General features: G+C 36.9%; 1 protein-coding gene across 5 annotated transcripts in view; it reads left to right on the forward strand.

The window, feature by feature from the left end:
- Window positions 1–13,040, forward strand: part of LOC150085178 (eukaryotic translation initiation factor 4 gamma 3-like) — a 791,506-nt gene that overhangs the window by 708,094 nt on the left and 70,372 nt on the right. For all 5 annotated transcript variants that reach the window (XM_090373913.1, XM_090373915.1, XM_090373911.1 and 2 more), the window contains 2 exons: window positions 990–1,162; window positions 10,244–10,448. In XM_090373913.1, coding sequence (XP_090230039.1) covers window positions 990–1,162; window positions 10,244–10,448 — 378 coding nt within the window. The remainder of the gene's footprint in view (window positions 1–989; window positions 1,163–10,243; window positions 10,449–13,040) is intronic.

A 13,040-nucleotide genomic window follows, 5' to 3' on the forward strand; every position in this document is an offset into this window, starting at 1 on the left:
CAGCTGGAACTGGTAAAGATAATCAGCACCCCCACTGACACTGCTTAGGCAAACAAACTCTACGACCATAATCTATTTGATTTGAATTCTTTACAGTTAATTTTTTGGTGAATATTAACATTTTTATAAAATTTTATTTCCATTGCGATGCTTTCTGATAACATCTAAATTGACAGGTGTTCCTAGATTGTGAATAAATTTGCTTGTTTTTATGAAATGTGACTAGAAAACATTTATATATTTGTTAGTCACATTTCATTTATGTGGTAGTCAGTCCCTTCATGATCAAATCTTGTATATATTTATTGATAATTCTTTTAACTTTTTTGGCATTGCTTCTTAGTTTTTTAGTTTATTTCTCTTCATCCCATTTTGTAAGTTACTGGCCTATCCTGTAAGATTTTCACCTTATCGTGACTTTCCAGTGGTATTGGCTGGTCATTATTGTCTAGCATTAAAATCTTGCTCGAACACCGTTGCCATTATATTGCTGTATTATACGCCAATACGATATATTATGCAGCAGCATTGTGTTTTACCAGTGTTTGTGCTATACTGTGGAATCTTGAGTGAAAAATTGCTTTAGTAACCCCCAGCAGTGTTCTCTCACTAAGCCATCCCATAGCTTGTCTCATCTTCACCATAGTTGAATTTATTTCTCTTCTGGTGCTGCATATGTAAGTTACCTTAAATTTCAATCATGTTATATTTTTAAAATTTTATAGCAGAACTGAGCTACTTATCTCTTATGGAATATATTATTCCCTAAGCTTGCTTACTTACTTACAGGAGGCATTCTTAAATAAGCTCAAAATAACTAGTCTGTCATTTATTTTAAGATCAAACTTGGTTTTTTCTAAGGACTTCTAAAAGCACACCTCTGATTCCTTTAGGGCTTTATAGTCCTTTGTATTTATATATTGATACATTATATCTTAATTGTGAATATTATTATTGTTTTTGATTAATTGAAATGAATATATTTGTAGGAGGCCACACAATGCATGATAGAAATAGCCTCTCCAGCTACCATTCCTTTATTCATATCAGCAGCTATCAATCAAGTTCTAGAACGTTCTAGTCAGTCTCGCCATCTGTTGGGTCAACTTTTTCATCACCTTGTGCGAAAGAAGATAGTGTTTATAGATCAGTATATTACTGGGTGAGTAAAATACATTTAATTTATTATTCGTTATATTTATTTTAAATCATGCAGTGAAAAATTGTTAAAATTGTTTATTTCCTTATATGGTTATAATATACAGTGGCAAACAAAAAAACTGCATCACCTTTAAAAAAGTAACATTCGTAGTGAAACGTATACGATATTGTTTGATTGTCGCAAAGCAAAAGTATTACATCAGCCATTTCTATAAATATGGGGTTGGAAGTGTATACACGCTCACTAGTATCCTGTTTTGCGGAGGTGTAAGCATGGCTCTATATGTTCAGTTAACACCAAGAAAAAAAAATGTAGCTGCTGCTCTGTCCCAGGAAGAGCTTTCTCCACATGATATTGCTGATAAAATAGGCTGCCACCAGTCAACAGTATTCCAGGTGCTGAAATTAAATCGTGAAAGTGGTGATGTCAAGAGAAGACCTGGATCAGGCTGTAAGAGAGTGACTACGCCTTCCCAAGATCGATATTTGAAATGGCTATGCCTTCATAATTGCCATGCTAGTGCTCCTGATCTAAAACTAGACTTTGAGATGGCCTCTGGTATTGAAACAAGTGCACGAACTAATCAAAGGCTGCTTTCAGAATGTGGTCTACATGCCTATCGGCCCAAAAAGAAGCCTTTGTTGACCCAATAAATGAGGAAGAAGTGACTTGCTTGGGCTAAAATGCATGTCTCATGGAAAAAAGAGCAGTGGGACACTGTCATCTTTTCTGACAAATCAAAATTCAACCTGCATGGCTCAGGTGGTAAGTGATATGTCAGAAGACGAAAATCGGAGGCATGCCATCCTGACTGCGTAACACCGACTGTAAAGTTCTCCACCCATCAGATGGTCTCCAGATGAATAATAAGCAAAGGAGTGCGGTTAATAAATTAAGTTAACGGAATGGGGAATGCAGACACCTGCGCTGCTGTCTTGGAGGATTGCCTGAAACCCGTTATTAGGGAACACTACACAGACATCCAAAACTGATTTTTCAACAGGACTCAGCACCTTGCCACACAGCAAAATTGGTAAGTTTAATGCTATTTAGATTTAATGATGAGTTTGTCTTCTTGTCCCACAAGGCTTAAAACTTACACCAATGTTTTCCCTCGTTTTTCTCCTTTAAGGTGGAGTCATACCTCAGAAATGCTGGCATTACAGTGTTGGACTGGCCCAGCAACAGTTTGTCTTCTTGTCTCACAAGGCTTAAAACATACTTACACCTTGTTTTCCCTCTTTTTTCTCCCTTAAGGTGCAGTCATACCTCAGAAATGCTGGCATTACAGTGTTGGACTGGCCCAGCAACAGTTCAGATTTGAACCCTATTGAAAATTTCTGCTACATAATGTCATCTAAAATTGCTCAGAAGAAGCCAACAAGTAAGATTCAACTGCAGGAGAGCATTGTAAAGGTGTCGTACCACGAAATTGGGCCACCGTATATCCAGAAGTTATTAACTCAATATTAGATCGTTGCAAGACTGTAATTGCCGTTCATGGAGGAAAAACAAAATATTGAAGACTTATATTGCTGATTTACAGTACATAATACTATTAGGTTAACTTGTCATTTCAGTTTCTACATAAATGCAATAAAATGCATGCTTGATTGTCATAATTTCTCAAATTTTTATTAATTATGTATTTCATCCTTTGGGAAGATATTTATGCAATTAGGTATATCAGGTTGGAGTCTTTTTATTGGATTTCATTCACAGTGATATACAGTAATACCCCGACTTACGCGAACTCGGAGTTACGCGGTTCTTGATTTTTTCGTTTGGCAACGCTGCCGCCCACTATCTTCAAGGTCGTTTTTCGTATGTTATCGATATATGGTGCGATGGCGGAGAATGAGAGCGAAAGATGAACAAAATTCAACTTTGCTGCTTTTATGTTTTTTATATCAGTGAAGGGGAAACACATTTCACCATAATAACGTAAAAACCAACACAATTCCAGCAATCGGTATAATCGCAAATGCAATTAGATCGAGTTTACTACCAGTTTATAACAGATTTCACTAGCAGAAACGCAACTGGATTTTTATTGTTTTATGGTAGTAACCCCTAGAAATGTGAGGTGTTAATAGTGTATCTCTGCCTTTATGGTGTTGTTTATTCAGTTGCTACATGCGCGCAGCTTTGTTTATGCGTATCAAGCGTGCCTCCTCGTTTTGTAATTGTGCTTTATTCCCTAAAAATGAGTAAAATACTTAATTAAAAGTGTGAAAAGGAAGCGTCCTGGTGAAGACACTGCAGATTCAGAGAGAAAAAGAAAAGCAATTATCGATAAACAGAGGCGGACTGGATCAAAAATTCTTACCCGGGAAAATTTATAGTGGCCTCATACTATGGTTTATGGCCAAAATCACACTGGCCCACCGGGGTTTCCCCGGTAAGGCTTATGGCCAGTCCGCCTCTGTCGATAGAGAAAAAATATGAAATTGTGAAACGCTTTGAGCGAAATGAAAGACCATGTGATATTGCACGTGCTACAGGCCTAAACGAAGCAACGGCGAAAAACACATGACAGTTGCAAACTTGACAGGTTGAAAATTGAAAAGGGCTCAATTGTAAATGGCTTAAAAATTTTAGAAAACATAGACTCCAACGAAGAACGCGTTATAGCTACAAAGCAAGGAATAAAAAAATTATTAGCTTGCTACGAAGAAATTCTGCGTGAAAAAAAGAACGCGCTGTGTCGTCAGACGAATTTGTTAGATTTTATGAAGCCATCGACATCGAAATAACTTTTTAACGTAAGTCATTTGTTTTTTAATACATATTTTGTATTAATATGTATAAAGAACTGCCATTTTATTAATATTTTTCTTCTAAACTAGTGTTTTTGTTAGTCCTTGGTCCCAATTAAGCAAAATTTATATGTATTTATATGCAAAGTTGTACCCCGACTTACGCGATTTTCGTCGGACCCACCTATCGCGTAACTTCGGGGTATTACTGTATATCCCATCTAACAAATGCATTTTGAACATTTCTGCAACCCACAATGCAGTGCAAAACACATTATTTGCAAAATTCACAAGTGATACCGGTTTTTTTTCTCCGCCACGGTATGCGGTTTCGATTTTCCATTTTTTGGACAATAAATCTAAACATAAATTATCAAAACTGAACTGTGAGTAAGTGTAGAATGCATTATCATCTTCACCTACTTTTTGCTAATTTCTCTATATTAGCAGTAGCAGAAGCATATAATGCAAGAAAGCATGCCTATACAGCATCAGCTAAAAAAAAAAAATCTCTATTCACTCCAAAAGTTTGTTCCAGCAATCAACTACCCGCTAGCTAATGGCAAATTTCCACACAGCTGTTCTTCAAGTATCTTTCCTCAATTTGAATTCATGCCCCCTGAGGTTCATAATCTGTGCAAGAGGAAGAATCCCATCAGCATTAAGCCTGCTCAAAACAATAAAAGGCCTTTTACACCTCAATCAGATCACGTTGCAGGTGCCTATTCCCCAGATGCTGTAATTTGCTGAACTTAAGTTTGGTAATAGCAATGCTTTATTCCATTCACCAGTCTTGTTGCCATTCTCTCTACACATTCTAACAACTCTACATCCTTCCTAAAATGAGGCCTCCAGACCTGTATGCCGTACTCAAAGTATGGCCTGACCATTGCCTTATCCATGCTAGCAAAATTTAGAAGTCTTCATATCTGAGTGCACAACTATCCCCAGATCTTTTTCATTCTCCACTACCCTGAATCCTTTTCATTCTCCACTATCACACAGTTGGTACATTTCTCTGGGGTTATTGCTACCCATATGCAGTACCTTGCATTTGTCGATGTTAAACTTCAGTTGCCACTTCTCAGCCCATCTGCCCAACTTTTCTAGGTCTTGTTGCAGTAGCATACTGTCATTACTTATATATGTTCATCAATATTATTGATAAATATAAAAAACAACAATGGTCCCAGCACCAAACCCTGGGGGACTCCACTAATAACATTAGTCCACAAAGAGCAGTGTCCATTGATTACCACTCTGTCTTCTCCCACTTGACCATCCTTTTTATCCATTGTAGCAAATTGGCCTTAATGCCATACTGCTCCAATTTGTACATAGATTTCCATCTGCGACAGTATCAAAAGCTTTGCTGAAATCCAAGTATATGATATCAAAATTACTTTTTACATCCAGTTCCTTTGTGACCACATCATGGCATCCAATCAAATTGGTCAGAGAAGACTTCTCCTTAACAAACCCGTGCTGTGACAACTATAACTGCAATCTTGCCTAGATGATCCTACAATGCTTCTTTAACCAGTGGCTCTATTATTTTTCCCATAACAGAAGTTAAACTAACAAGTCTGTAATTACTCATGTCACCCTTTGTGATTTGGGGACACATTTGCACATCTCTAGGCCATGGAGACCTCCCCTGAATCCAAGCTCTCTCATAGACATACTGTTTCTGCTGCATGCCTCTTCTACAGATATTTCCATGGGCACTGTTCTTCTGAATTAGCTTCTATAATTCCCGCTGTCTCTTTCAAAACAGTCCGAACACGTGCCGCCACCAGCCAACATCCATTTACTGACCAACTTCAAACTCACAGAACCAACTATTCATCTTCCTCGTTTATTCATTCAAGTGCTGTTTTCTAGAACAACCTTCCTTCATACGTATTTCCTGAAAATTACAGTCTACAGAAGTTCAAGTCCAATGTCAACAAATATTTTCTTTCGTCTTCTCAACTTCTAACCCAAGCACGGTACTAAGTACTATAGGTTCTAATAACTCTTGTGTTTGGGGTTTACATAAAAAAAAAATAAATAAAAATTATGGCTAAGGGGTTCTTACTTCCTTTGCCACCTCATTCAATATAACTTGATAGATTCCATCTGTCCCAGGTGCCTTTTGTGTTTAACTTCAACAATTTTTCCTCCACTTTGCTGTCAGTTATTACAAAATCCTTTAGCTCCTTGTTAGAATTTGATCAACTTTTGGCATTCCCCTCCCTAAACAACTCCTCATGTGTGAATGTTGATGCAAAATACTCATTCAGTTTGTTAGCTACCTGAGCAGAACCATCAATATCAAGTTTACTAATCCAATTCGTCCACTTCCTTCTAGAGTTTACATAAGTAAAGAAGTGGCCCCGAGTGCCAAGCGATCTTTCTAGTGCGTTTTCTAGCGTTTTTCCTAGACCGAGTACTAGTGATTTCATAAACCGTCCACCGCTCGCAACGTTACTGCTTCCCTTGCTGAGCAACGTCACTGCTTCAACGCTAGCAATGTTACTGCTTCCCTTGCTGAGCAACGTCACTGCTTCAACGCTAACTCTGCTTGCAACGTTACTGCTATCGCTAGCAATGTACTGCTCTCTTATTCTTCTGATCGCTTGGTCCACTATATTGACTATAGTTCAGGAATGCATTTTACACATTTAAGTTACTTCCAGTCATCAATACCTGTCACCTAAAAAAATATGAGGAACTGCCCACTCTTTATTTTTTTAGAAATAGTGGACATTTTCTTATATGCAGGGCGATCATTTTAAGCAAGAATCCATGAAAATGCAATGAACTTTGATACAGGAAATCACTGTCGCATCTCGTTTTGCCACCTGATAAATCAAGTCAGATGTTTTTGTACCCATAGATGCAAAGTCAAGTGTCTTGAAACACCTGCTGCATTTCTAACACCAAATAACATACAAATGTAACCTATTTACATTTATCTACTGAACACTGCAGAGGCTTGTTCCTGTGTTTGCCGTGTGTTGTACATAATATTTATCTCGCATTTCATCCTCTAAAAATGTCAGGTAAACAAAAATGAGTTGTTTTAACAGTGGAAAAGAAACTGGAAGTTATTAAAAGATGTGAAAAGGGTGAAAGTGTTTCAAAGCTTGCAGACGAATTGGGAATTGCCCAGCAAACAGTACAGTACATGATTAAAAACCAGCCCAATATAGATAAATTTGTTTCTAAATGTGACACATTTGCTTGCACTTCACAAAGAAAATCGCTCAAAGTTGCTACAAACGAACAACTTGAAGTGTAATGATAAAGTGGTTTTTACAACAAAGAGCTGAAGCAACTCCAATATCTGGATCAATGATTTTAAGCAAGGCAAAATATTTTTTTCACAAATTAGAAATGCCTGTAACACCTACATTTTCATCTGGTTGGTTAAAACGATAAGACAGGCATGGTATAAGAGAGTAGAGATACAGGATGAAAAGCTCAGTGTAGATAACGTGGGAGCAACTTTATTCTGTGATAAATTAGCTATGGTTATTAAAGAAAAGGGTCTTGTTCCATCCAAATTTACAATGCAGGCGAGACAAGACTTTATTGGCGAGCAATGCCCAATTGCACGTTGGCGTCTGTACAAGAAAGAAATGCACCGTGATATAAAATTAGCAAAGACAGGATAACAATTTTATGCTGCGCAAACGCTTCAAATTAAAATTAACTGCAGTGGGAAAATCAAAATCTCCTAGAAGTTTAAAGGGCACAACTAATATTCCAACAGATTATTATAATCACTGGTCTGCACAGATGACTAGGGATACATTCGAAAAGTGGTGGACAGATAAATTCGTTTCTCACTTTAAAAAATTTGTCCCACGAAGATCTACCTCACAGAGCAATTTTGTTATTAGATAATGCTCCATCCTATCCTCCATTGGAAAACTATCTACAGAAAATGACTATATTGTTGCCATTTATATTCCACCCAACGTAACACCACTGGTACAACTTATGGACCAGGGGGTGGTTGTGATCATGAAATGATTGTATAGAAAGACCTTGATGATGGATTTTATCACAGAAGAAAAGAATTCTCTTTTATTTTGGAAGGCATTAACATTTATACATCATGGGTAGAAATTAAAAGCGAAACAATTATAAAATCGTTCAAAAAATATTGCCCGATGACTTTGTAATTGCCAAAAATGACTTGGAGCTGGGAGACTCAAATAACACTGTAGAAATCGTTCCTGATATTTTAAACTCAGTTCAAAATATTGAAGGATTCAAAGGCTTAAACAAGGCAAGTGTTAATCAGTGATTAAATATAGATAAATGAACCTGTGTGCAAAAGCCTACGACAGGACCTGACGAGGATGATGATGATGAGGAAATTACAACCAGCTTGAAGAGCAAGTTGTAATGAAGCCCTGACAGCTGCAGAGACATTACTTAAATTTGTGGAAAGCCAAGATGATGTAGATTATATTGAAATTTTACAAATTCATAGACACATAAGAAAAATAAAAGAAAAAATAATGCTACAAAAAAAATAAATAAATAAAAAATCACACTTTCTATTAAAATGAATAAAATATTATTATTGTTGTTATTATACCAGGGGGTATCAAAAAGTTTGTACTTTGACCTAGATAAAACATCAGTAGGAAGATGCTGTTTTTAATATAAGTTTTCTACATGTTCAGTAGCTAACTAATGTGTGAAATTTCATTCCCATAGGTGATCGTACACCAGAGGTGGAGACCTGAATCTGAGGAAGGACGCTATGGTTGACAAAGTGGAGTATCCAGCAGTGGTCAAATTCCTGCATTTGCAGGGCGAAATAAGCTTAGGAAATTGATGAAAAGATGAAAGCTGTGTATGGGCTGAATTGTCCATCCTATGATACTGTAAAAAAAGTGGAAACGGAAGTCCCAGTGCAGTTGTACAAGTGTCTTTGATGAGCCAAGAGAACATCGTCAGACAGTGAGGCGGTTACAAAGGTTGAGAAGCTGATGCTGAATGACAGATGTGTGACAATTCATATCATCACAAATGCAGTGGGAATTAGTTATGCATCTGCCCACAGCATTTTACATGACCATCTGCATATGTCTAAGGTCTCCGCACGATGGGTTCCAAGATTGCTGACGCCTTTTCAGAAGCAATGTTCTCGGCAACTGTTGGATTTGTGTAATGTGGATGTTGAGAACTTTTTGATTGGTTAGTGACAAATGACGAATGCTGTGTGTACCAGTATGATCGGGAGACTAAAGACTCCACTTTGATTCGTCTCAGGAAGTCATCGATGAAGTGGAATCGCGGTTTCAGGCAAAAAGTGGAGACTTCTATGATCAAGGCATTAAACAACTGATCCACAGATGGGAGAAATGTGTTACTATACAGGGAGAGTACATAGAAAAGGATTAAAGTTCCTGTGCAGTTTCACCTTTCTATGGCTATTATTTCTAGGTAAGGGTACGAACCTTTTGATACCCCTGAAATACATGTAATATCTTATGTGTTTTGGAAGTTATTTAAACAAATAAAAAATGTAATTTTGATTTACCTTGTTTTTCAATTATCTGAGCTCTTGCATCCCTGAATTACCATGGATAATCAACGTTTTACTGGAGCATTCCTTATTTTCTGATGTTACTTAATTTGTCACAAAATATGTTGGGTGATCTCCACCATGATCACAGAATAACTGAGCATGCTGCCAAGCTACCCCTAGTCTGTGTTAAAATTTGCACTCCCAAAACATTTTCACATGTTTGCAGTGGCAGATCCAGAAAAAAAATGATAGGAGGGGCACCATTTTGTGCCTTGTTTGTGCACAAAGAAGGCACAAAATAATGCGCAGAACAAAACAAATAAGACACTCAAACGTAATGCAAATGGTGGACACAGGCACACAGCCAAACTTTGAAGTAAACATTACACAATACACACAACCAAGCTGCGTGATGCCTCAAACTAGAATGGCGATCACATAAGCAGTGTTGCCAACTGTATTCAGTTGAAAATAAGTGAGCCACAATCCAAAAAGATAAAATCCTATGTTAACAATGGGGGGGGGGGGTTTAACTAAAGGGAATTTACCCTAAATTCACTTATGCTTATGCATTCTTTCATATCAGAGATTTTAATGATTCCTTATATGTATCAAAATTGCATACAAAAGTCAAAGGCTAATTGCATTTTAAATGACTGTTTTGAGATAATGTTACTTGTTTCTAACATTCTTTTACTCACATTTCTATGCCAGACCTATTGATAAATAAAAGGCTTTTAAACATACGTTTAATTCATATCATTAAAATTTTCATTCTTTATTCAGTCTGAAAGGAATCCTAGAAATGGCAGAAGATTACGCCCTCGATATCCCTATGATTTGGGAGTATTTAGGTGAACTAATTGAACCCATGATTGAGGACAACAGCATACCTTTTACGTTTTTAAAGGATGCCGTTCAACCATGTATAATAAATTGCACAGCAGGAAACCTGTTGTCTGCAGTTTTACATTCAGCAGAGAAAAAATGGGTAAGTTTCCAAATAATTTTTTTTTTTCCTTTTTAGTTATAAATGTGCGTTGTGAGTGTGCACGCACGTGCCACTTCAGCACAAGATATCAATTTCCATTAAATTTGTAGTGAATCTAGTGATTATTGTAATTATAGATTGCTTCATATATTATCTGTAAGTTGAAACATAACACCAGGAAAGTTCAGAAAGATAAGTGCATAACTAAGATGATATATCGGAGAAGGTTAATTAGCTTTTTTGTACTGATTTAATTATTATCAGTGGTGTCATAGGCTAAATTGTAGTCTTGAGATTGGCTTCACAGGCCACATGCTTGTGGGTGGTGGTGGGGAACATAAAGAATATTTTATAAGACCTGGATGTTCACTTGTCATGCAATATTTTATTATTTTCACTTTTGTGTGGTAATGATTTAATTTTAAAAATGCAAAATGGTCAAAATTAGATTGAATCCTGCCAAAAATATATGCTCCAGTTTATTTAGCTGATGTAAAATTAAATGCAAATTTAATTTTACTTATAATAAAATAATAAAGCTAAATCTAGGGAAAAAGCCTCAGAGAATATCTGCACTGCTCAGAGAATTTCATGTCTGACTGCACAGTTAACTCCTTGGTCCTTTTCATTCTCCACTACCATGAGTGTAGTACCACACATTTGTTGTGATGTGAGTTGTCTGTCTTTGGACCTTCAAGGGTTGCTTTGGTGAAGGGCCTGCATTATTCTGTATTGCACTATTCTAAACAAAAGACACTGCTTCACTGGAGAAGTCTATTGCTTTTTATTTAAAGCGTATGCCACTATCCAACCCAAATTTCAACTCTGATTGGAGTCTTGTCATTAGGCAGGTAGGCATTGTGAAGACATGAGCAACCTATTAATGAGATACATCCACAGTATGTGAGATGCAAGATGTGTCATAAGAACAGAAAACATAGGAATCTAGGACAAATGCTTCAAGCTCTGAACTAAGTAGCAAATATTTTAGTATCTTGCTTATAAAAATGTACAGAAACTGGCTATGCCCAACATATATACAATTACTTTATATAGCCTTATTGCATGTGGCTTTTGCCCTAGACTTAACTATATCTACTTTGCTTGATGCACCATCTTGTATCTCATTAATGAATCTGGGTAGTGGCATACATGTTAAATAAAAAGCAATATATTTCTTCACTGGAACAGTGCCTTTTATTTAGAGTAGTGAAATGCCATGGTAACTCTTGGCAAAGTGCCTCCATAGTAAAATAATACATCAATTGTTTTGTTCTGGAAATAAGATAACCTCTTACCCCAGAATTTGAATTTGTCCCTAGTTCTGAAATCCTTTATATTAGTGAAAATTTCCACTTCATTCATTTTACCTCTATCTCCTCTAAGAGCCTTATAGAATTCAATCAGGTGTCTCCCACCCCCAAAGTGCCTGATTGTCAAGTCTTTCTTCACATCGCTGTCCTATTGCAAATCTTGTGATGTGAGTTGTCTGTCTTTGGACCCTTTCAAGAAGCTCTTCCCCCCCCCCATCAAGTGTGTAATTTATTTTGTGGTTGCTATTTCGCTTTCAGTTTGCCATATAAAACAGCTGACAGTTTTCTGACCACATTGAAGCCTATCCAAACCATCCTGAAGGAGCACCGCTTAACACTGATCATTAGCAACTCTCCCAATCTTGACATTATCTGTGTTTGTCAGTAACAGTTTGCCACCCTTGAGGAATTTGGCTAGTACTCTCTCAGGTCTTGTTTCATAGTGATTACTCATGAGTTGTGATTCACGGATGTATTGAACTCATCTAGAATGTAAAATTTCAATCCCCTTTAGGGCTCTCAACTTTGGAAATAGATCAGAATCTGAGGGGCTGAAATCTGAATTGTAGGCATGGTAAAATCTATCACTTATATAATTGCCTTAACTCAGTTGCCTTACACGCTGTGTGAGAGAAGCATTGTCATGTGTAGAATAAATGGACCCAGCAAATGCACAGAATACCTAAGGACGTGTAAATAGCAGCGGCCATTTGTTCAATTTTACTTGGTTCCTGTCAAACTTCCTTGAGTCTGGATAACGATGGATGGTACTATTCAGCAGATTGTCATTTTGATTGTGGTTCAGAATTAATACTCATTCTTCATCAGTTGTAGTGGTTTGTTTTAAGAAGAACTTTTTCTTTAAAATGCTTTCTCTTTTCCACCTGGATATCAAAAAAAGATGCTACTCAGTAACAATGGTCGTTTTAATCTTAGCTCAGAAGGTAAGTGTCCAGCAAGATACATTTTTCTCCCGAATATTCTGTCAAAATTATATACTGTATTAAGTCTGATACTAATACGCCATGCAATCTCACATTAGTCACTCATTGATCTTCTGCAAGTTAGTAGTAGTAATAAGGTCAAATGATGCATGAAAGCAAACTTATACAGCATCAGCCAAAAAAAAACAGTTCACCCATTCATACACTCCAAAAATTTGTCTAGTTCTTCATTCAGTTTATTCAATCCATTCACTTCCACAACAAATGGAAGGCCTGTTCCAGCAATCAACCACCTGCTGGCTGAAGGCGAACTTCTGCACATCTATCCTGCAACA

This window comes from Mastigoproctus giganteus, chromosome 5 (genome assembly GCF_048544385.1).
Source record: "Mastigoproctus giganteus isolate SK-2022 chromosome 5, ASM4854438v1, whole genome shotgun sequence".
Classification (NCBI taxonomy): Eukaryota; Metazoa; Arthropoda; class Arachnida; order Uropygi; family Thelyphonidae; genus Mastigoproctus; species Mastigoproctus giganteus.